General features: G+C 35.9%; 1 protein-coding gene across 1 annotated transcript in view; it reads right to left on the reverse strand.

Annotated features, from left to right (window-relative positions):
• dcbld1 (discoidin, CUB and LCCL domain containing 1) overlaps positions 1-15,935 on the reverse strand; it is a 36,712-nt gene extending 20,777 nt beyond the window's left edge. The window contains exons 1-5 of the mRNA XM_067383185.1: positions 15,711-15,935; positions 11,344-11,562; positions 8,876-9,019; positions 8,023-8,074; positions 7,245-7,317 (exon numbers count right to left, since the gene is read on the reverse strand). Of these exons, the coding sequence (XP_067239286.1) occupies positions 7,245-7,317; positions 8,023-8,074; positions 8,876-9,019; positions 11,344-11,562; positions 15,711-15,786 (564 nt within the window). The 5' untranslated portion in view covers positions 15,787-15,935. The remainder of the gene's footprint in view (positions 1-7,244; positions 7,318-8,022; positions 8,075-8,875; positions 9,020-11,343; positions 11,563-15,710) is intronic.
• Between the last annotated feature and the right edge of the window lie 9,645 nt (positions 15,936-25,580).

Genomic DNA, 25,580 nt, shown 5'->3' on the forward strand with positions numbered 1-25,580 from the left:
AGACACAAAAATGAAGGGACAGACAGAGATTGGCCTGCAAGACTACACAACTTTTGTTTTTGGTCACAAATTTTTTTCTCTCAAAACTGTCTTTTAAAAAAATAATCTTTATTTTGTTAATTCAATTTAAACTGAAATGGCATACAAAATTTAGCTGTCGAAAAAAATAGAACAATACCGATAAGCAATTAGTTATTTGAACATTAATGCCGGGCTGATATTAGATTTCAATGTTAATATTTTGTCTAGTCTCAGTGCTGTTAACAGATAAAAATATATATAATTAAATTCCAAAATGTTCTGTAATTAATTGCAATTAATTACAATTAACATTAAAGTATAGTTTAATATATTATTGTACTGTAATAATTTCACATTTAATCTCCAAATTAATGTAGAAACAACAGTGTATTTGAAATATTTGATCTAGACAGGTAGGAATTTGAATAAAGTTATCAAACACTTCAGTCTTCACTGTATAAATTATGAAATAAATATAGATTAATCATTATTAAAGCTACAAAAGTTATGCAGTCAAGAGCAGTGAGTTATTTTCTCATTTTCTTTTGTTTGTTGATTAACATTAATGACAGACAGCAGCAGGTTTATTAGGTTGCTGTCACTTTAAGAACTGATGCACATGGTGTGGATCTGATGCACATGCGATGTCCTCACAACTCTTTACAGTCATTTAAGACCTTTCGTGACTTATTTAAGACTGTGCTTACGAGGATACTTGACAAAGCAGGCATTTTGCCATAATTTAGCATTTTTGTCCATTCAAGTGTGAAAGAAAGCGCAATGCGGCCGGCGCAGTCCAAAGCAGCTTTCTGTGCACATGAGCCGTGTGTGTGTCACAGACAGGAGATTCACAGACAGTACAGATTTAAGTCTTTTTTTTTCGTCTTATCAAGCTTGAATGGTTTAATAGCACTGGAATGAACGATAGCGCGATCATATAATGTAACGCTAGCTAAATAATGACGAAAAACAGATGCTGCTGCATTAATTGCGTTAAATATTTTTGGTACTGATTTATTTTGCATCCATAAAAACACACACACACACACACACACACACGCTAAACATTAACACTGCATTGATGTTGTGAACAGTCTCAGCTACCATAAAACACCATTATGAACACTACTAGCACAGGCATTTCGATTCAATTTGCTCTGGAATTTCATAATTATTAAGACAGACCGCCACTGAACATTAAGCATGCATGTTTTTAGTCACAACATAGACTAATTTAAAATTTCTGACTGAGTAGGGCTTTATAATTTCATTCTGAGGCAACAATTACAGTAATTGTAGCAGCCAGTGGAAATGCTTAGCATTCCTCAGCTACTGTGGCTAATGCTAGCACTTTGTCACAGTAAATGCCTATGCATGAATAACTTTTCTAAAGTCTCCTTTATTTAACAGCTAGGACAGGTAACAGCCATTATGGAATAAAAGATCTTTCAACACTGGTTTTCTGATTTAAATCATGTTATGACAATTTGAATGTGGGTTGATGAGTAACATTAAGATTTGAATCTGACAGCATGGGCCAGTGGTGTAATCACTGCAGACATATTGGAATATGTATATCTGGAATAGTTAATTTTTCAATTGCACATCTGCAATATGACAAAAACTTCCAGTGTTCAATATAAGAACCACATTAAGCAGATTTTTCTAATGTTTATTGTTGAGAATGTGTCAATCTGTTCAGATTTTTTTTTTTCAAAAACGCTCACTGATTGTCATTTAAAATAACGACCAATTCATCAATTCATCTTTAATATTAATAAAACAAAACCCATACTGAGCACTCCAAATACCATGTGCAAAGTTCATTGTTTTATAATAAACATTAACCACACAGTTCCAGCAATGTTCAAAATACTTATTCGCTTTGAATTCATTGCTGTAACCTTTTTCTAATTTTATCCCGGAGCTGTAGATAAAATGAATTACAAAAATACTTTAGGAAGCAAGGAAGGCCACTTAAAAAAAAAGCTTGAGCAAAATGACAGACTACCGCAGAATGAATGCGAGAAGAGTGTACAGTCTCTAAGGTGGTCTGGTTGAGCCCATTAGCTACTTGCAAATCATTACCATGATGAGGTAACAGAAGACGTATTGTGAGTTATCAGCTGAAACAGCTGCTCTGCATTCAGACTGAGATGCTTCATTAACCTGAACATGTCTCCTCCAGTCAGGGCCATAAATAGAGCCCTTTCTAACTGCTGCAGTCTCTACCTTTGATTTATGACACATGAAAGTTGTGCTGTCCGATGCAAAACTCACTACCGCAATGCTACAGTACTGTGGGTGGTTTCTTACTACATTAAAAAAATAAAAAAAAAACAACCCAAGTCGATTCCACCTTTCAAAATGAGCCTAAACTATCATTTTAACACTGGCAAAGCAAAAAACAATTTTGTTGACTTTCTAGGGCTAATCAATGTAAAATTATTTTTATAACCACCCATTTTACAGAAATACCTTTTAAAGAACAATGTTTTAGTGGAAAAATACTGGTAATTCTCACTTAGTGCTTAGTTTTGATTAAACTATATCTCATCCAGTCATGTAGTCACATATGGTCTAGCCACAAAAGTTCAAATATTTAAAAGGTGCCATCGAACGTTTTTTTTTACAAGATGTAAGTCTAAGGTGTCCCCTGAATGTGTCTGTGAAGTTTCAACTCAAAATACCCCATAGATTTTTTTTAATAAATTTTTTTAACTGCCTATTTTAGGGCATCATTAACTATGCACCGATTCAGGCTGTGGCCCCTTTAATTGCTCACGCTCTCCGCCCCCTCCTGAGCTCTCGACTCTATCATTGCATAAACAAAGTTCACACAGCTAATATAACCCTCAAAATGGATCTTTACAAAGTGTTCGTCATGCATGCTGCATGCATACATCGGATTATGTGAGTATAGTATTTATTTGTATGTTTACATTTGATTCTGAATGAGTTTGAGGCTGTGCTCCATGGCTAACAGCAAATGCTACACTGTTGGAGAGATTTATAAAGAATGAAGTTGTGTTTATGAATTATACACACTGCAAGTGTTTAAAAATGAAAATAGCGACGGCTCTTGTCTCCGTGAATACAGTAAGAAACGATGGTAACTTTAACCACATTTAACAGTACATTAGCAACATGCTAATGAAACATTTAGAAAGACAGTTTACAAATATCACTAAAAATATCATGATATCATGGATCACGTCAGTTATTATTGCTCCATCTGCCATTTTTCGGTATTGTCCTTGCTTGCTTACCTAGTCTGATGATTCAGCTGTGCACATCTAGACGTTAATACTGGCTGCCTTTGTCTAATGGCTTGAACATGGGCTGGTATATGCAAATATTGGGGGCGTACACCCCGACTGTTAAGTAACTGTATGTCATTTCCATGTACTGAAATCTTGTTATTTAACTATGCCACGGTAAATTCAATTTTTAATTCTAGGGCACCTTTAAACATCCAAAGCTCAAATTGGATAAAAAATTCCTGTCATATGACCCGAACTCCACACAGCTCTCAAAATGAATGACTTTTGTCTTTAATCAGAAATAGTGAAAAATGTGGCTTAAGTAAGCGCAATAGTAGATGCTTGCCTTAGCAACTGATCGAGCACACCTTTTATTCATTGATTTGATTTGTTTATTTGCATGCTTATTTGCTTATTAACTGACTTTACGGTGCTGCCATTCATACGTAGCTTCTTTATGCAAATACAAAGTCCTCATTCTTAACCATCCTTAGAAAGACCTTTGTATACCGACTTATTCAGTGAAAGAACATGAGCTTGAGTCAAATCTCCTCTCTGCAGGACGGGCCACAGCATGAAGCCATGAAGCCTTCCAGTTTTTACACAAGAATCAATGACACTTCCTGCTGACAACAAACTTGCACACTACCATTCAAAAGTTTAGGGTCGGTAACTTTTTGGTAATATTTATTAATAAGTCTCTTATGCTTAGCAAGGCTGTATTTGTTTAATCAAAAATACAGTAAAACAGTAATATTGTGAAATATTATTACATTTTAAAATAACTGTTTTCCATCTTAAACTAAAATTTCTTCATTATGGGAATTCAGTTTCACTTATTTTCATGTTGAGGAAGGTGGCGCTATCTGTGCAAACACATTTTATTCAGATGATTCATTCAGTCTTTCAAAGTATTGATAAACCTAGACTGAGATTAAGGTGGCAAAATAATGAATAAATGTGTGTTGAAGTGATTGCTGAATGGCTTTAGTGGGCAGATCCACACCCTCACTGTGGTGGCATTATCTGCCTGTAATCCCAGAGTCCACTGCTCCACCCGATCTACACAAAAGCCAATGTGAAGTAATCAATCGCTCTGGCTCTTTCTAAAGCCCTCCACACTCGCATATCAAAGCAGATGGCAGCAGGGTGAAAATGCGCGCCCTTGTCTTTCATTGACGGTTAAGACCCTGTTGTGTGAGTATTGAGCCTACAGCCGTGTGTCTGTTGTCTTTCTTGAAAATCTGTGATCCGTGATGGGGGTTAGGGCAACTTAAAGCAGAAAGCGTTCCTACTACCATCACTTTAGTCTGTGGAAATGTATCATTAGTAAAATACAATACAGAGAGATAGTCACGCTCTGATAAACTGGACTTTTCCCACAACCAGAATGTGCACTTTGTGGTTTCTTTCCGTGTTTTAAATCTTCTATACACAATCTATGAGCTTCCTATATATCTCACACACACACACACACACACACACACACACACACACACACACACACACACACACACACACACACACACACACACACACACACACACACACACACTCAGATTTCTATTATTCTTTTCAAGGCTGTATTTATTTGATCAAAAATACAGTAAAAACTTATTTCACTTTTTTTAAATAAAATTTTAAAAATGTAATTTAATTCACTTATAATATTTTCAGCATCATTACTCCAGTCTTCAGTGTCACATGATCCTTCAGAAATCATTCTAATATGCTGATTATAAGGAAACTGTGATCTATATTTTTAGGATTCTTTGATGAACAAAGTTCAAAAGAACAGCATTTATTTGAAATATAATTTTTTAATAAACAGTATAAAAGTCTTACTGTCACTTTTGATCAATTTAACATGTCCTTGCTGAATAAAAGTATGAATTTCTTTTAAAATACCTCAAACTTTTGAACGGTAGTATATAGTAAAAGTATTAAACCTTTTAATTACTATAAACCATTACTATATATCAAACATGTATTTTTCAGATCATAACTACTTTATAATCATATTTCTACATGATTGTTTTGGTCCCAAATTCTGAGACCACCTGAGACACCTATATTTTGCAGACACCTATATTTTCTTACATTAAAGGTGCCCTAGAATTAAAAATTGAATTTACCTTGGCATAGTTGAATAACAAGAGTTCAGTACATGGAAATGACATACAGTGAGTCTCAAACACCGTTGTTTCCTCCTTATATAAATCTCAGACCTCCGAAGAACAGGCGAATCTCAACATAACACCGACTGTTACGTAACAGTCGGGATCATTAATATGTACGCCCCCAATATTTGCATATACCAGCTCATGATCGAGGCATTACACAAGGGCAGCCAGTATTAACGTCTGGATCTGTGCACAGCTGAATCAACAGACTAGGTAAGCAAGCAAGGACAACAGCGAAAAATGGCAGATGGAGCAATAATAACTGACATGATCCATGATATCATGATATTTTTAGTGATATTTGTAAATTGTTTTCATAAATGTTTTGTTAGCATGTTGCTAATGTACTGTTAAATGTGGTTAAAGTTACTACCGTTTATTACTATATTCACAAAGACAAGACTGTTGTTATTTTCATTTTTTAAACACGCAGTCTGTATAATTCATCAACAACTTCATTCTTTATAAATCTCTCCAACAGTGTGTAATGTTAGCTTTAGCTACGGAGCACCATCAAACTCATTCAGAATCAAATGTAAACATCCAAATAAATACCATACTTACGCGATTAGACATGTTGCATGATAAACACTTTGTAAAGATCCATTTTGAGGGTTATATTAGCTGTGTGAACTTTGTTTATGCGGTTTAAAGCAAGCGCGAGCTCCGGCGCATATTTAATGATGCCCCAAAATAGGCAGTTAAAAAAAATTCATTAAAAAAAAAAATCTATGAGCTGAAACTTCACAGACACATTCAGGGGACACCTTAGACTTATATTACATCTTTTAAAAAGATGTTCTACGGCACCTTTAAGCACACAATTCTCTTTGGAACTTTCTCAAACCACCCAGTCCTATTCAGAGCAACAACAACAAAAAAAGAGCATCAAATGAGGAAAAAATGCAAAATAGAAGCATTTTCACTAGCGGTCTCAGACTTTCATACCTGACAGCATTTTTGCTACTGCAACACAACAGTTTCCCTTTTCATGGTGATCAGCAAGGTTTGCTCTACTCTACTTTTGGTTTTTAAGAGGTTAAGCTATGCACAATGCAACAAACGTCTAATTTAAATGAAAAGGGCTTTTCAATTACCCTCATAAAATCAATGCAACCAGAACTTGCAGTGACACATAAAGCTCGGCCAGCTTAGCTTTCACAAACAGGAAGAGATTTTACCACAATGAAAATCCTTCAAAAAGGCTTTTAACTTCTTGAGTTATAGCTCAAAGCCCAAGCACATGATTCATTCCACATCAAACTATCCATTGCTGTTCGGCCAATCCCTCAAGAGACCCAAAGCTCTGACCCCGATTCGCTGGAGAGGTATGCACAATTACATAAACTCCTTTCATTCAGAGTTCACTGCCCACTAAGTGACCAGGGAGAACAATGGAGCCAGCACAAATGATCTGTCACCGCGTATCCTCAGGGTGTCCACACATTCATACACACAAGCCCTGTCACAACAAATGCCTGACAGACAATGGGACGAGCCATTAGTGCATTCCACCCCCGACTGCCGACCCGCTTAACATTCCCCGTGAAGGCCCTAGAGGCCTGAGCACCTGTGGGAAAATCTGCTTAGAAAAGCTGCTTTTCCTGGCTGAGTTGTTGCATCTGAAACCTGTTTGGGAAGCCCCCCGCCGAGCATCTGCTTGGATGCAAGTTGGCCTTGTAAATAACCCTGCAGCTTGGCTTATGTTCTTCCGCAGATGCAAAATAAGCTGCGGCACGCCAGCCACACCTGAGGAAAACAATGAGACGCTACTCACATGTCTATAGCCCAGGGAAATGTCCCCAGACAAGTCTCCCGCCACCGCTGCACATCCGGCCGGACAGTACTTCCTACACAGGGCGAGAACAAAGAGAAATATCTGCTTACAGCATGTCAGTTAATTATAGTTGATGGCTATAGATAAAGCAATGTATGGTGTGTTGATAATAGCTGAGTGAGGAACTAAAATTATGAGCAGCAATGCAATGAGATACAGTCTGGAAAACTGTGACTATTGCTCAGGGTTATTTTTTATTTTGTAATGTCCTGAGGCTTAGATATATTTCAAATGAGTATTTGTAGATATGTCTGGGCAATATATATATGGAATATTCACACATATTATATATATATTATATATATATATATATATATATATATATATATATATATATATATATATATATATATATATATATATATATATATATATATATATATATATATATATATATATATATTTTCACAATGCTATTCTGATTTAAATGCAATTTAAATTTTTATTTACTAAAAGAGTATTTGACTTCTTTCATATTCCTTTCTTGCCTCAAGTCATTCGATTGATTTTGTGTGAATCAGTTCAAATGTTCAAAAAATTATTGAAATTTATGAATGGATTCTTTGTTATGATGTATTTTTACATTAATAATAATTAAAAAAAAAAAAAAATATATATATATATATATATTTTTTTTTTTATTTTTTTTTTAGAAAAAAAAAAAATAGAGCTGTATCTGGCAAATTCTATATCCCAACCAAGACCAACACACTCTCACCTGTACTTTGATGCTGTGAAATGACTGTCTCTGTCCAAGCATGTCAGCAGCTCTGAGGAGGAAAGCAGAGGAGGCCACACAATGAGGGTAAAAATGGAGCAGATGATAAGTGTCTCCACAAAGGAAACAGGCCCTCCGACTCAACAAAAACAAGAACAACAGGACATAAGCATCACAACAGGATGACAGACCTACTTCCTGCATCTTCATGTCTGGGATGGAAACATATACATAATTAGACATAAACCTCACTCATGCTCACATGACAAAGTCACAGACATTGACCACAGACTGTCAAGCTCTAAAAACAAAAAAAAAGAACAAATTATATATACCTATGTTTTCATGCCAAGTTTGAATGTGCAAAAGTAAGTGTTTAGTAAATAAAGATGACAATTTTTTTTTTTTTTTATTCTAGTGTATTCCTACTTTTATGGTGATTTTATCCCTTTTGGAGTTTGATTGCCGCTGGTTGCTGTATGCTTTCAGTGTATGTAAAAGAGCAGCCTGGACATTTTTCCTAACATGTCATATTGCATTTTATGGAAGAAAGAAAGTTATACAGGTTTGACACCATGAAAGTGAGTAAATTATGACAAAACCTTCATTTTTGGATCAACTATCCTTTTAATATTGCTTTGTTCAAACTTGTCGTTTAAAGAAACATCCGTAAAGGATCTGTAATCATCCAGAGAAGTGAAGGGGGCAAGCCACGGCATGGGGCCACCTCACTGCTGTTAACATGGGGGTCAGCCAAAAGACAAGAAGAATAGTGGAATCCTGAGAGCTGAAGCTACACATGTACAAAGTTTTGTTACGAAGATACACACTTTTCCTTTTAAAGTAAAGATACCTTTGTGGTTTTCTGTGGAGTATGACAGCAGGAATCCTCTTCCAGAAATGTGTTGGCTGCTACGAAAGCGGACAGTCAGTTCGCTGGAGTCCGTGCGAATTTGAGTAGGTTTGGGCATTGGACCACCGCAGTACTCCCAGTACACTAGGAACAGAAACAGTACAGAAGGAAATGTATTAATTAATGAAAGATTAGGAATTAGAATCATATTGAGGTATTAGCAGCGAGGTATAAGTTAAAACAAAATTATCACCAGTCAACTGCAAAAAAATGTAAGAAAAAAAAAATGTAATTAGCCGATAACTTAAATATCATATAAAATATAAAAAAATAATAAATAAATGAAAAAAATAGATTTTTAAATGAAAGCAAACATTTTTTGGCAAAAAGTTAATAGTATAAATAAATGAATAAAATAAAATAAATAAGTTCTTAAGTTAACTCTGAATGTGTTTTCAATCAACTGTTTCTAGTCTGCATAAAAGAAAGGTGTAGAAGTCATTTATGAAACCAAGAAGGCGTTTTTTTGGAAAGTACATGACACATCTGCTGACTGAAGGATGACACGTCCAACACTGATGAGTTTCTGATAAGTTCTAATGAAAATCAAAACATTTTAATCTATAAAATATTGTGGCCAAACACACCAAAGGGTCAACACACTAAGAAGTGTGAATGACGCAAGTGTCAAACTCCGCACCAACACAAAGTTTTAGTCATCCCATGTCTCTCAACCGCTGTTTAAGAATCGCTCTGAGAGGAATTCCAGTCGTTCCGCGGCAGGACGCTTTGATCAGTGGATGTGGCTGATGACCATGACAGCGGTTGTGGTTAAAGGGTTGGCAGGGGAGGAACCAGACATAGTGTGGGAAGATTCATGTCCTTCAGGCTCTTCTTCTGATGATGTTCATTCTATACCCAGATCATTAATTCAATGGCTCTAGCTTCAGTAAAAACACCTAACGCTCTTGTTTTATCAGAACAACCTTTCCATGTAGGTATAAATAATTTAACCAATGTTAATAATCTATGGGTGCACAAAAATGAAGGCAATTCATCTTCTTTCATTTCTAGGCAGGATGACCAAGAAAGACCCCAGGTTCAGGGCTGAAAGATGATAGCCTCATAAAACAGAACAGCCCATTCACTTCAAGTGAAGCACTGCAATATCCTTTTCCCTCCCTGTACATAACTGACAAAACATAGTGGTACAGATGTAACCTGGGGTTATATTGGGATATTGGAGAGAACAGTGATGCACTAGGTGAATTTCTCATTTCTACCAGTGTCTGCCAATGACTAGACAGAAGCATAATACTTAATGTAAAAGAACTTTAAACATTTTTAAACTATAAAAGGAATTCAGAATGTTGGAACGGAAAAATTCCAAAATTCCATTCTGGAACATTTTTGCTCAATTTAACAACCATATTTTAGCTGCTGCGGTGTCCATTAATACACTTTAATTGGATCAAAATGTACAACGTTTGACCATGAGCCATTTTGATTCAGTTCTTCCTTGCAAAGGAGCAACCATTTAGATATTTACCTAATCTAATTAAGGAAAATGTTTCATTTAAATATGTAAAATTACTGACAAGAATATTCATTACCTATTAATTGAAATGTATTTGTACTCAAAAAAACTTGCACAGCTATACATTTCTTTTTGAATGGGAATAGTGCATAAATACCAAATCTGTGCACTATTTCTATTCAAAAAGAAATGCATTTTCAACTGCCATTACACTTATGCCAATAAATTGCAAAAACAGCAAGCTAATTCAAAAAGATAGATATCAGAAATGGGAGATAACAAGTGACAATATCCTTTAGGAAACAGGCAGAATTGCCAACATTTCACCATAATCTCCAAAACATCCTCTGACACACTGTCCTCTGTGGTTTCCTCTTGCTTTACAGTAAATTTATCAATGTGTGACTGGTGCCGACTCATGAAAAAGCTCAGATTTAAAGCACTTTACTCAGGTTTACTCACAGTAATGTGATCTAGAGGAGTTTAAAATGACTAAAGAGCATATGATAAACTATATCACAATATGATTGCACAAGATATTACAACTAGACCTAAGTTTCCTACAGGATTCTGTTTCAGCCCAATATTGTCTCAACCAATGGGATCAGTTTGAGGCAGGACTAGATGTGTTTATCCAACCAACAGAGGTTTGGGAAACTGTTTGAAAATAATCTTTATGTTTGGTGCCAAACTTCACCTTTAATTTCACAAATAGCTGCCAAAATGTCCTTCTAATTCTGCTCTAATTAAGCCTTAATGGACTATGAGAAAAAATGAAGACATCAAAACACAAGAAGCAGTCGCCACTGAGAATATATGGTTTTTGTTTGACCCAGACACAGGATCTAGTGACCACTGGGAAATCAGTAGATAATGGCTGAGAAAACAACATTATGTAAGCATCATTGCATAAATGATTGAAATAGCTCACCATTTTCCGCACCATATGATCCTTTTAGAACCTTTAAATAGTCTGACTCGCAGTCCTTCTCCTCCATGTTCAGGTCTCCAAACTTGAGGACGATGGTGTGGCCGATGGGTACACGGATCTGCCATTCACACCAGGAGTTGTTGGGGTAAGTTCCTGGGTAGTTCTTGGAGGACAAGACACCACTCTCTTGGCCCAGGACATAATGACCACATCCATCATCTGTAAAAAGTAATATGAGAATTTGTTGTAATAAAGCATGGTAAATTCAGACCCAAGAAGAACATGACTAACACTTGTTTAGCACTTTTAAGTCTCTTATGCTCACTAATTCAGTTTGTTATCAGTAATGGCAAAAAAATCACTTTACATGTAAGTTTTTAAAGCTTATTCCAAAATTTTAGAAAGGAATATTACACTGATACAAGCCTCAGACCCATCCTCTCTTGTAGATATCAAAACAGCAATCCAACTTGTTATGTAATGGCAAGTAGGACTCCAAGTACACATAAATGTCTCATTCTGTTGCAAAAGATTGCATGAACCCAACAAGCCAATGCCCGTCAAGCTAACATAAACCAAATAATATTTGATCAGCGAGCAGAGTTTAATTAACTCAGTGTTTCAACATGTACATACCTCGAAGACAAGTCAAAACACCAGAAGAAGCCTCTACTACTGTACCTTTTGTAATTAGAAGCAAAAGATGATACAGCACCCTTATTAGAGAGGAAATACGATTTTTCCCCACACATTCTTCTCACTGATCAGTATGGAAAATTGTTTCTGCCACTGAAAAAAAAAAGAAAAAAAAAAGAAAAGAAAAAAAAAGGTAATTTCGCCTTTTTATCCCACAATTCTGACTTTCTCAATTGTGAGTGATCTCACAATTGCAAGTTATAAACTGAGTTAACATCTCTCAATTCTAACTTTTTACCTCAGAATTCTCAGTTCACATCTCACAATTCTGACTTTTTACCTCAGAATTCTCAGTTTACATCTAGCTATTCTGACATTTTACCTCAGAATTCAGTTTACATCTCTCAATTCTGACTTTTTACCTCAGAATTCTCAGTTCACATCTCGCAATTCTGACTTTTTACCTCAGAATTCTCAGTTCACATCTCGCAATTCTGACTTTTTACCTCAGAATTCTGAATTTACTTCTAGCAATTCTAACTTTTTTACCTCAGAATTCTCAGTTTACATCTCGCAATTCTGACTTTTTACCTCAGAATTCTGAATTTACTTCTAGCAATTCTAACTTTTTTACCTCAGAATTCTGAAATCACATCTAGCAATTCTGACTTTTTCTAAGAATTTTCAGCTTACATCCCTCAATTCTGACTTTTTACCTCAGAATTCTGAAATCACATCTAGCAATTCTGACTTTTTCTGAGAATTTTCAGCTTACATCTCTAAATTCTGACTTTTTACCTCAGAATTCAGCTTACATCTCTCAATTCTGACTTTTTACCTCAGAATTCTAAATGTACATCTAGTAATTCTGACTTAAGAGAATTTTCATCTTACATCTCGTATTCTGTCTTTTTACCTCAATTCTCAGTTCACATCTTGCAATTTTGACTTTTTACCTCAGAATTCATATTTTTACTCATTTTACAATTCTGAGTTTATATCTCACAATTCAGACTTTTCTTTTATCAAACTAAGAATTGCGAGAACAAGTCAGCATTGTGAGATAAAAAGTTGCAATACCTTTTTTTTTTTATTCCGTGGCAAAGACATGCTTCCATAGATCAGTGACAAAGGTTGTGTTAGAAACCATCAGCTGCTGGACACAAGTCTTGTGGATGATCCCAGGGTGAAGAGCTCCCACGCTAGGGGGTTAGCGCATGTATATGCGCATTTGTGCATGTATTGTCAAGACTACTGTTCACTGATATGTTATGGCTCCGTTATATCACTGTCTCCCATGGTAAAGGCACTCACACCTGTGATGGCACCACTAACTCCTTTTTTCCTTGCAGACAGCTGAGTCTCCAGCAGCCACTCAGGAACTTGGCGCTGATGTATGCACATAACAAACTCAGAGACCCCAGGGTTTTGTGACATTGAAGGCATTCTTAAATGACACAAGGAATGAAAAGGGACTAATGCTATAAATAGCAATGGTGTGTTTCTAAGTGAACATTCGCCCACACTAACCAAAAATGCTTTCTTTGACCTTAGCTGGTATTACGTCAGTGCTAAATACTAGAGGACACACAGCGGCCTTTGTGGTGGCGTCTGAACTCCATCCAGATGTAGGGCTGGGTCGTGCAAAAAAAAACAAAAAAACTGATGGACGGAAACCTCAGGGCAGGTGTAGAGGAATGACATCACATGTTAATCATGGCCACGCAAACAAACTAAGCTACACACAACATTTATTCAAAATGACAGTTGTAGCACATTTTTTCATTCATTCCAACAGGGAAAAACACGATGGAGCTTCTTAAACCAGTCCTTTCAGCAAGTTGAGGAACACCTGGCCATAGTCTGCCCCAGGGTGGAGTACAAATATTCACAACAGAGAGAGTTCTACATGTACAGACAATCCGACTCTCTCCTAACATGCACCAAATATAGGTTCACACAAGTACAGGATATTCAATTTTGTCTGTGATAAACTCTTAAAAATAAAGGTTATAAAAGGGGGTTTTCAAAGCAACGCCATAGAAGAACCATTTTAGGTTCCCCAAATTACATTTTAGTGAACAGTTCTTAAAATAACTATATTTTTTCTTAGTATAAAAAGCATTTTATTAATCAGAAGAACCTTTTTTCACTCTAAAGAACCTTTTGTGCAATGGAAAGATTCCATGGATGTTCTCCATGGAACCATTAAAGCCAAAAAAGAACCATCATTTAAGAGCGTACAATTAAAAACACTGTGCTTAGCAAGAATATTGCCACAAAGTAATAACCCTTTGATTAATATTGAAGTACAATTGAAACACTTACAGGAATAGTTCACCCAAAAATAAAGATTTGGTCATTATTTAGTTACTCCCATTTGTTCCAAACCCATGTGACTTTATTTCTTCCATGAAAAACAAAGTGAGAATACTATGCTTTTCCCCATGCAACTAAATTCATAAGGAAACTTATTAAAAGTGAGTGAACTACTTAAAGCAGCTTTGGGAACTAAATCACCAGGTGCTAACAACGCTAATGTCATGGGTTCGATCCTATTCCCTAGGAAAAGAGCATCTGGCAAATGCATAAATGTAAATGCAAGATCAGACTCAGAATGATACATTCCCAAATCTACTTCTCTCATGAACCCAGAAAGGAAAGCTAAGTGCAGGTGTCAAGATTTTCAGTGAAAAATTATTTAAATTTCGATCTGTTCATCACACAAAGCTATCATGTGGCTTAAAAGACGTGGAAATTATAGTGCACGGGTCATATGGTTTTTTTTTTTTTATGTCATTTACACATACTTTTTCAAAGCTTGAAAACCTCAGTCCCTACTTTTAGTAATTATATGCAAAAGTGCAACCAGTAAAAGCCTTCAAAATTTCTCAATTATTGTTCCATGGAAGAAAGTAATAATATTTCTGACAATTTCCATTCATGGATGAACTGTTCCTTTAATAACCAAATGTTTTTCCACCACTCCAGTGTTATTGTCTCTGTAATGTGTGAACTGTAGGCTACTTTAGATCTGCTGAATTAAAAAAAAATAATAATCCTAAAGGAATATCCCAGCAATAAAAAGACCAAAACTGAAATCTTAGACAAAAGATACATGTTTTTACACAATACAGATCAGATGCTGCTTGACCATCCAGAGACACTTTGACTGTTACACACACAGTCCTGCTGTGAGAGTGATTCGAGGGAAAGTTGTCCTCATGGACAGACACGCCAGCATGTTGTGTCAAGGCTGTGCTACAATACACTCAGCACATTTTCTAATAAGCCAAAAATCTTATCCACCATATCTAAAGTTTAAAGACATCAATTATAACTTTTAAATGTACTACAGTTTCTAGGAGAAACACATGCAACGTGAAACTAATCATAAACGCATACATTGAAAAATAGCATGTTGTATATCCATATAGAAAAGCAAAAATACAAACATACATCCTGTTTTAGATTTGAATCCCATAGTATTTAATGATCTGAACTCAAAACGAAGCGCATTGCGCTCAAGAGTTCACAGGATCTGAAGCTCATGTAACAAAGTTTGAGACATTATAACTCCCCGGGAGTAGCAGTACGTGTACTTACAATGATATACAACCATCAATGCATGTTACATGTAAACAACTCAAAATCCTCCACCAGTAACCTCCGACGCCTCAGCAAACAGACCCTTTTGTTTCCGATCATCTGCCGTGTTTTTGTTCACTTACCCGGTTTCTCTGCGAGCACGAGCGGGTGAATTGAATACAAGAGTATCAGTCCATGCAGTACTGTGTGTCCAGACATCTCCACTTGAAACCGCTGTGAATGAAAGTAAAACGCGAGGGTGCATTGGAGAAGCTTCACGGTAGCATGTTTACCGGGGGAAACTCGTGTACGTGTGTCCGTGCTGATCCCAAACGCCTTGAATGAACTCTTCCGTGTTTTTCCCACAGGCGGCACCAAGCGGTTACTAGACCAGTCTGACGGGTCTGTCTTGTGTCAGGCTGTTAGTATGGTAGCCTAGTATAGATACTGAGTATGGATACAAAGTGATACTGAATGGAGAGATATGTATAAACGGCATTTTTTTCAACTTCATTGTCTCAAGATTCAACTTTTATTAAACTATTAGATTTCAAAGTTGTTGTTTTTTTTATGTGACATTAAAATTTCCTTTATTTTCATGTAGGCTACATTCATTTATTTGTAACAGGCGCTTTGTAAGCGACTTTTAAGTCAAATTTAAGTAGGCTACAACAACAAGCGATTCATTTTGAGAAGTCAATTTTTTAAATATTTTTAAGAGTTTTATAATAATATTAAATATTATTTAATAATATCGGATATAACAATTAGCATATATTATAATAATATACGAATAACAATTATATATAATATAATATAATAATAATGTAAGCATGTTAATATTATTTTTTACATTGTATTTGCAAAATCATTATCTAAACAAAGGAGAAATATTACATTCAATATTTATTGTGTGAAAATGAGATATATATATATATATATATATATATATATATATATATATATATATATATATATATATATATATATATATAGTGATATATATATATTTTTTTTTTTTTCCCAAAAGTTAGTGCGCTAAGAAGATATGAGATATCTTGTGGAGAAATCAAAGAAAAAGCAAGGTAAATATTTTATTTTTTATCGTGCATCACCCCCAAATCATGCTTTAATTTGGACAAATAATGCACATTTTGTCAAATAAGTGTGAAAATATTAATTGTGTGTATTTAGGATACATAAAATGAGAGCTATGAAATTAGCCATAGCAATATAAAACAGCCATTTTATTATTTTTATTTTTTTAAATGTCAGAATTAATGATAATTTAAGATATAATGGATTGAGATATGGTTCATTATTTTCAAAAAATAAATAAAATAAATAAAATACCTACATTGACAGTGTTCTCTTGTGATGAGTGTATACACTTATTGTTAGTGGACAAATAAACTATTGAGACACTATTTTAGGAAAGTTTCTAAAAAGTAATCTAAATTAAACTATGTTGCTGTAATGCCAGGCAGTGACCGGTGGATTTCCAGTAACATATGGCCATTGATAAACACCACAGCATATGACACATCATCTGTGCCAGGAGAGCACAGGCCTGTCTTTAACTTCCTGGGTCATAAAGTTTTATTGCTGTCATTATGAAAAACCCTGCAGGCAGTCAACGTGCAAAGATCAGATGATAATGCAGTAAAAAGGCTGATCTTTTGCATGCTACTACTTTTGCATCTGATAGGCTGATCTTATGATATTATTATATGTAAAGCTATTGCGCTCTCTGCTGGAGAGAGTCTCAATTACACCGTTTCAATGCAGCAATATTTTCGTTTCAGTGCCAGTTTATGTGCATGTACGTAAGGGTCATCTTTTAATAAAAAAAAATATCATCACGTGAATTAATTTCTATTGTTTGTGTTTGTAATTTTTTAATAACAAATAGTCACAGCACCCAATACTGCATGTTTCTTTATAGAGAATAATGAGTTTTTCTAAAAAAGGTTTATTGGTAATGATGGAAATGAGAATCCTCTATCTTTTAATTCTAAAGCATTTTTAAAAAAAACTGGCACCTAAACAAATCACAGTTTGATTTCTAAACTGATCAGAAATGTTGTTATATAATGGATTTCACTGAAACATTGATCGCCATAGTTTGCATGCATTTTTTCCACCCAGTGAAATCTATTGTGAAACGCTAGATGGTGCTGTTGTTTATATTTATTTGACAACTAAACAATCTTCTGAAATCATCTAATGGCTCAAAAGCAGAATATTATATGCTCGAAAGTAATTGTAAACAGTGCATTAGTGAAGCTTGACTGTCTGACTGTAATAAAAAGTACATAACTGTGCAAAATACGTTTTATTTAATTTATTTAATAATTTATCATTATTATTATTGTTGTTATTTAGCCTACAGATGAATGCAATTGTACCTGGGAAGATCATAGAAAAACATACAATTACAAAATGATGTGCAGTAAAAATTTGAGGCTCACATCATTTTGGCACCTGTATGGCCATAAGCACAAGTGCAGGTCATAATTGAATCATCTGAGACAGATGGTTTGAATGAAGACCTGTAATGTAATACAGAGGCTGTACAACATTATGCCTCATTCACACTTGGGTTACTACAGCTGTTTGAACTGCCAAAAAAAAATGTTAACAGGAGATATATGTTACTGTAAATGATTACAAATGTAGTGATCGAGCTTGGAAAAAAATGCATTTAGGATCAAGCATATTTTCTCACACTAAAGAAGGTTGGTCCAGTAGAAAGCTTTGTTCATTATCAATATTTCATTTTAAAAGTTCAAATTAAATAATCTTGCACCCTTTAATGATAACAGAGGGTTGCTGTTTCCCTGCTAACACACTCCGCAACTAACACCAAACCTATTTATTTCAATACGCTCCTGCACAGCTTAACCACTGTCTGACTTTTTACATTTCTTTCATTTCTGCAGATGAATCGTTGTGGACCCCTGCTCTTGAGGATGACATCATGAACAAATGCTGCAGATGTAGATTTATTTATCAATGACAACAAATCATATCAGAAATACCACAGCACACTGAGGGTCTCCCACAGGTTAGCGTTTCATTGCTCACATACTACTTCAAAGATGACATTTTATCTTAACTTTGCATGGGTATTCCACTTATTGTCACCACATTCCTCACATACAGTTAGTTTAACACAATCAGCTGGCTTGTTTCCCCCTAGTCAAGGGCGTAGGTTTGATTTTGACATTGGTGGGGACTTAAAAGTAGTCCACAGAGCGCACACGATGCTGAGGGTTTTTGCATTTATAATAAACTTTTGACTGCATTTTCATGCCACCTAAAGCCTTTATTTCTAAATAAAGTAGACCCATAAAGGGAGTTTTTTTTTTTGTCAGAATGTTACAATTTAGCTCTCTGTACTGCATGATAGAATATCTAAACGAAGAGTTTCGTTGCAAAACGAGATAAATCCGTTTTTAACATTTTTGTCAAAACATGTTTATTATTATGTTATCATGTTATTATTTTGTTTTATGGTGCTACTTAGCTGTATTTTTTAAGTTATGAAGGTTTAAATCAAAACAAACCAACTGCAGTTGAACTGATATTAATTGGAATGCACAACCAAAAAACAAGATTTTTGAAAAATTAAAAAAATGGATTTATCTTGTTTTGCAACGAAACTCTTCTTTATTTATTTTCAACTATCAATTAATTAAAAAAAAAAAAAAAATCAGAATAATGAAATACAATAGGCTGTCACCAAAAAAATATAAAAGCAGTGCAAAGGTGAAACAGAAGCAACATCTGAAATGGCATTTGTTCATTTACACAGACTGTTTAATGCTGCTCAAATGTGGCATAAATGTATGTACACAACAATTGCGTAATTTTATGAAATTATAATTTTAGCCCCTTAGCATTCCTGTGAAATTTGCCTAAAAAAGGCATACCGAAAGTAAATTGCATGCTGTTCTTGAAGCATTTGGAGTATATTCATGGTTTTGATCTATTTTGAAAGGGATGTGTACTGTGCATTGAACTCTAGCGTTACAGGCAGATTTTTTTAGGCCTGGGACACACTAGACGATTTTAAAATCTTAACCGATTTTAAAAACTGTGGGAGACCACAGACGTAATGACAGTTTCAACAGATTTTTTTGCATTATAATCCTCTGAACACACACACTAGATGTTTCGACTGGACTGCGAGACCACACAACTGTTGAATGCAGGAATGAATGATTTCACAGTGACATGAGAACTCAGAGACTCACAAGATCAAACGTGACTTGAGAAGGAAAACAAATGGAGGACAATCGCTGTTGTCTGCAGGCTCTCCTGCCATGCGTTCTGCTTTACAGTGGAAACAAATTGGAAAAAAAAAAAAAGAATATGGGTGTGTGGCGACCAGGGCGGGCGAGAGCCGTGAGGGAACGGCGCGAGTGTTAATGAGCTTCACCTGGGAGGCGCACCGGCCTTGAGTCCCTCACGGAGGAGCTCCGGGAGCATAAAAGGAGGAGCGACTACCGTGGAGGACGAGAGAGGACCAGGCCTGGACTTTATTTTATGTTTTATTATGTTTGTGTGGCCGGCAGACGTCCGCGAGGGTCTGCCGGCATTACTTTCGTTTTGTTGTTTGTTTATTTTTGAATTAAAGTTACGTTGAATGTTCGCCGGTTCCCGCCTCCTTCTTCCCATATCTACTAACCTTGTTACAGGGTGATTCCTTTCTCAATACTCCACTTTCGAGGCATGTTTGTGGTTTGCAAGTTTCAGCAAAAGAAGCACTCAACATCTAGTAAATGAAGCTTGCTCATTCTCATTGGCTATTGCAGGTATCACATCAGAGGCAGCCCAATCAAGAGCTGCAAATATCAAAAATGATTGAGATTGGGGACGCTCTGTCTTGATTGGGAGCAGTTAAATAATCATAATTATACTACACAATTGAGGATTTTTTTGTACAAAAAATTTGTTTGCGGCAAGCCTCGAATCGGGCCGCCCCCCGGAAGTAGGAAATAGCATGTGAAAACAGTATTCTCGAGTGTCGTATTTTTAGGGCAACTTTGGACCCAGACGCTGCCGATGTGAGCCAACCCCGCAGTCTGCTTGGTCGCCACTAGTTCGTTGGTGTCGGCTTGGTGTGTTCCTGCCTTTAGAAATCAGCAATGGTGAGAGAACATTGTGCTTGGTACATTTTTTGTCTTCAAACCAAACTTAGGTCTTCAGCCAACATTTTTTTAATCCTGGCTAGCATGCTTCCCATAATGTTTACACATTTGGTCAGCAGGCGGAGGGGGTCGCACACCGGACGCGAAGCTCGGCGCCGCGCAGCGTCGCGTCTTTGACAACTCACAGGTATCGCACACCGGCCGCGCACATTATATACGCGCGAGCTCAATTTTGACTCGACTCCTGATAGAAGAGCTGCACAATGGGAGTGTTTTACGTCAACAGGGAAACGTTACATGCCTATGCTTTAATATTTCGCACTGAGGTTAGTGTACATGGTAAAATGGCACAACAAAGCAAAAGGAAAGAAAATGCTACGTTTATTATACATTTTTAGACTTTATTCAAGCTGTTAAACTAAGAATGTGAAACTGATGTATCTTGCAGCACAGGGTGAAGTCAGTATGTACATTAACGACGATTTGAGAGAAATATAATATACATTTAATGTAAAACAATGTACATGGCGCTCTGTGGCTCGGCAGGATTTTAAACAACTTCCTGAGTCGTTGCTGGGCGCCGCGGACAGGCGCCGAATGTCGCCGCCGGTGTGCGTACTCCCATAGAAAACAATGCGTTCAAATTTTAAAGACTTGGCGCGACGCTGCTTGGCGCCGAGCTACGCGTCCGGTGTGCGACCCCCTTAGGTGGTCTTTAGTGGCTGTTTGAACGCATTCGACCACATGAGCGTTTACACTATGAAAGCAATCCGGCTGAATGCGTTTTTGACTACCTCTGGAAGTGGTCGAAAGTGGACAAGCTCAAAACGTTTTACACTCCGTTTACACCTGTACTCTTATTTAGCATCATCTGATTGGATTGAAAAATGCCTCTTAATACCAAATGTAAATGGTTTTTTGTATAATGTATATAATAAATTGTATAATGTATGTGCTATAATGTGGCAATGCAAGAAAGAGTCTTTTCTAGTCAGGACCGAAGGAAAAATGCAAAACACAGAGACAGAAAAGTAAAAAGTAAAGGAAACTGGATGCGGTTTTTTGCCACTGGAGTATTTGATATGCATTTTTCCTTTAATTAATAAGAGGATTGCTGGAATAGCTGAGAGATTTCATCACTAGATAACAAAGAAACAATGGTGTGAGACCTTGGTAGCCCATTTTTACATGAAGGATAGGCTATTGACTAAACTTTTAAACCTATGTCGGGGTTTTCTGCTTTTGAGAACATGTTGCCATATTGCGATTCAGTTTATAGGAGCGTGGAGTGATGTTAAGTGTTTGACGATGGGCCAAAAAACACTCTATCTTTTTTGTAAAAGAGCAATTTAGAAGAATGAGGCAGATTTTACTGAAGAAAAGCAAGGTTACATTTCCTTATTCAACAAAACTGCTTTTCAACACACGCTTTTTTGTTTATGGAGTGTCATTCAAATCATTTGGAGATGGCAATTTTTTTTAAGTGTACCAAAATTTTAGACAAAACGAGCCGCAGTATAGGTTGATCAACTGAAGTGACCTTGTATTTGACTTCCGTGTTTCAGGATGAAATAAAATCCTTCATACCTCTTTGACCGTTTTGGTTTATTCACATGCACGTTTTCATTTTTTTAAGCTTTCATAGATTATTTTTAACGTACACAGGCAACACTTTCTCTAATGTGAATTGATTTTATGGAACATTTTGTCGCTTTCTGTCACTTCATAATGAATATTAAACAAATATACCAAGGCCTTTTGCCATGCAAAGCTTCATCTTTTTGAATTGAATTGTGTTCTCTGTACAGACTCTGCAAATAAAGATATTTTCAAAAAATCATTAATTAAAAAATAACATTAAGCACCAAGGCAAAATCCTAAAAACCTATCCCCATTCCTCCTTATATAAGGTCTTTTTGTGTGTGTTTTATTGAAGGAAGATAACAGATTCGTGTGACCAACTGTTTCAAATAATATAGGGGAGTGAACATTTATAGGGTCCCTTTACTCTATTAATTGTCTTTCAACTTTGTTGCTTCATAATGGACTTCGAGATGAGGCTTCAAAGACATCAGAAACACTTTTAGAAAAAGAATTTGAGGTGATGGAACTGGCTTTCATGCTTTCTAAAACCTATAAACTCCATTTTCTGAAACCAAGCACATGCTGTGACGCTTTGTAAAAATCACTATACCTTCATCTGGTTCAAGGTTTCTGAGGGATAATAGCTATTCTAGGCCAACAAAGGCAATGAACATGTACGTATAAATCGTGTCTGAGCCAAAACTGGTTTAGGTTGACAATGTTAGACTCCAACACTGGACTGAAAGGATGAATGTGAGAAGGAATTCCAAGGATACTGTGCATACACTTCTGTTCTGACATCTCTTAATATCCTATTAATTCTTATAAATCTTTAGGTAGCATTAGGAACAAAAACATACTTTGCCTTTTTTTGACTTAGACAAATCAAAGAAATGGTTGTTTAAAGAAATTCAGTTTAATTTCAGCTCAGTAATAAATAAATTCAAACGAATAATTCATTGAAAAAAATACATTGAATAAAAGTAAATGTAGATTGAGCAACGTGTAGGTTTTTGTTGCTTTCAAGGTGCTTTGGGTTTAAAAACATCAAGACATCAAGCGTTTTAATTTGTTACCTTCTTTATGCTCTACAAATACGTGTAATTCCAAATATGCAGAGTCTATGTTTGATATATTGCTGTTTTATACACTGCTGTTTATACATACCTGTTGATATATTGCTGTTGCTTTCTGATATTGACCTGTCATTGTGAAGGTAAAGCCAAAGGTGATGTTCAATTACAGCGAAAAAACTATGCACTTTTTCTTTTTAACTTTGATTTGAGCTGGATGGAACTTTTATTTAACTCACAGCAGCTTTAATTACAATTAGTTTTTCTCAGTCGCTTTGGGACATTTCTCAGATCAGAACTGAAATTCTCAAAACAACTTAATCAACCTCCACATCATCTAGTCACTTGTGCACATCATAAAAGCAGTTTCTCATTCTTTTGAACAAATTGCAAATGCTTTAGTTAATTCAGGCAATTGATTATGTACAATTGTCTGCTATTTCCTACATTATCAATTGCTAATGTTATGTTGCTCAAAATGTATTATATGGTTCTCTGTTGAAAAGTCTTACCCCTCAAAACATCTAGTCATTAGTTCATCGCACAAGTCATTAAATGCAAAATGTTTGACCAAGTTATAATGTGTCAAGTATATTATCTATACATTTCTATTAAACTTTTGTAAATGTGTCCTGAATTTATGAATTTTGCCGGTGAATCCTGAACTTCACTAATGTATTCAGGGGAATATAAAGCATTAGATCAACCAATGACCCAACCAGTTCTCTAAAACAGCTCAAAGATGCATGTCATGAATCTGCAATTTCTGATCATGGAAGAACATCATGGAAACAAACAAGGTCAAGCTGGAAAGAAGAAGAGGAGTAAGGAGTAAAGAAGGGTAGGAAGGCAAAACAGAGGAAGCGGTAGATAAGGCAAAGGGTGTAGACACGTTTCTAGTGAAATAAGTAAAATAAGGTTCCTAGTGAACCTTTTCCTCAGTCATTCAAGCATTTCATAGATGTATCAGGTATGTATTTCAGCAATGTGCACTGCACTCTAATATGGTATGATGTCACTTGCTCAAAATGGATAGGTCATTCCTCAAAAGCAAGTATTTATGTCAATGAAAGTGTCAGTGTCATCAGTTACACATTACTGTATTTAGTGAGGTAACTGAGTACAAGACACTGAATATGTATGTTTCACATTTTACTGCATATGCTCTTTGCAATTCTAATTTGTTCACAGCATTGTGCAAAAGAAAAAATACACCCTTATTTGCAACAAACATAAACTCCCTTTGGGTAGAGCTGTGCACAACTGTAAACAATACTGCAGTACATATGGCAAATCTTTACTGTAACACTACTGTACACTACAATACACTAAATGTGTGATGCAGTAAAGCTAAATGTAAAATGTATAGTGACAAGTTCTTGTCCCACTGCAAGCTTCATGTATGACACAATGACAGTAGTGCAGTGCAGATTGTTTAGTGCTGAATTACTGTCCATTTATACACACCTGTTCTCCCAACGAAATGTTTGAATAATTGAATTTACAGTGGTTTCCCAACATTTGGCTGCACCCTTCGACCAGCCGTAGCCATCGTGAGGCCGTGATTGACAACATGATCCACAATTGTAGCCCTGATTTCATCAGGGATCTGCCTATTGGCCTCTTCTTCCTCTTCCCCTGTTATGTCCCCTTCCCCTTCTTCCCCGCTCCCTCACCCCTCTTCCACGAGGCTGACCTTTCATTTCTGTGTCACAGTATTGTAGAAATGGTACACACTATGTCCTGCTTGGTTTGTAAATGCTTGTAAAGTGAGGGTTCATGGGATTCAGCTCTGACAGTGATTGTAGAGAAGTGGCTTTTCATTGGTTGCAACTAATGCTTCACACACCCCTTCTCATCAGTGAAAGTTGAGATTCATCTGAGAGGAATTGTTCAATTTAGGAGACATTTTCAGGAAAAAAAAAGATTTAAAAAAAATCTTGACAGATTTTGACAACTAGTTCAACATTTTTGTATGTAATGACTCAAGCAATGAAATGAGGACTATTAGTTTTATATGGAATGACTATTCAGCATTCACAAGTATAGTTAATTTTGACTGACATGACAAAAGAAAAAAAAATACAGCCTTATTTACAAAAAACATAAACTCCCTTTGGGTAGAGCTGTGCACAACTGTAAACAATATTGCAGTACATAGAGGAACTGAACATACAACATACATCTGTAATCATTCATG

This window comes from Chanodichthys erythropterus, chromosome 4, assembly GCF_024489055.1.
Source record: "Chanodichthys erythropterus isolate Z2021 chromosome 4, ASM2448905v1, whole genome shotgun sequence".
Taxonomy (NCBI): domain Eukaryota; kingdom Metazoa; phylum Chordata; class Actinopteri; order Cypriniformes; family Xenocyprididae; genus Chanodichthys; species Chanodichthys erythropterus.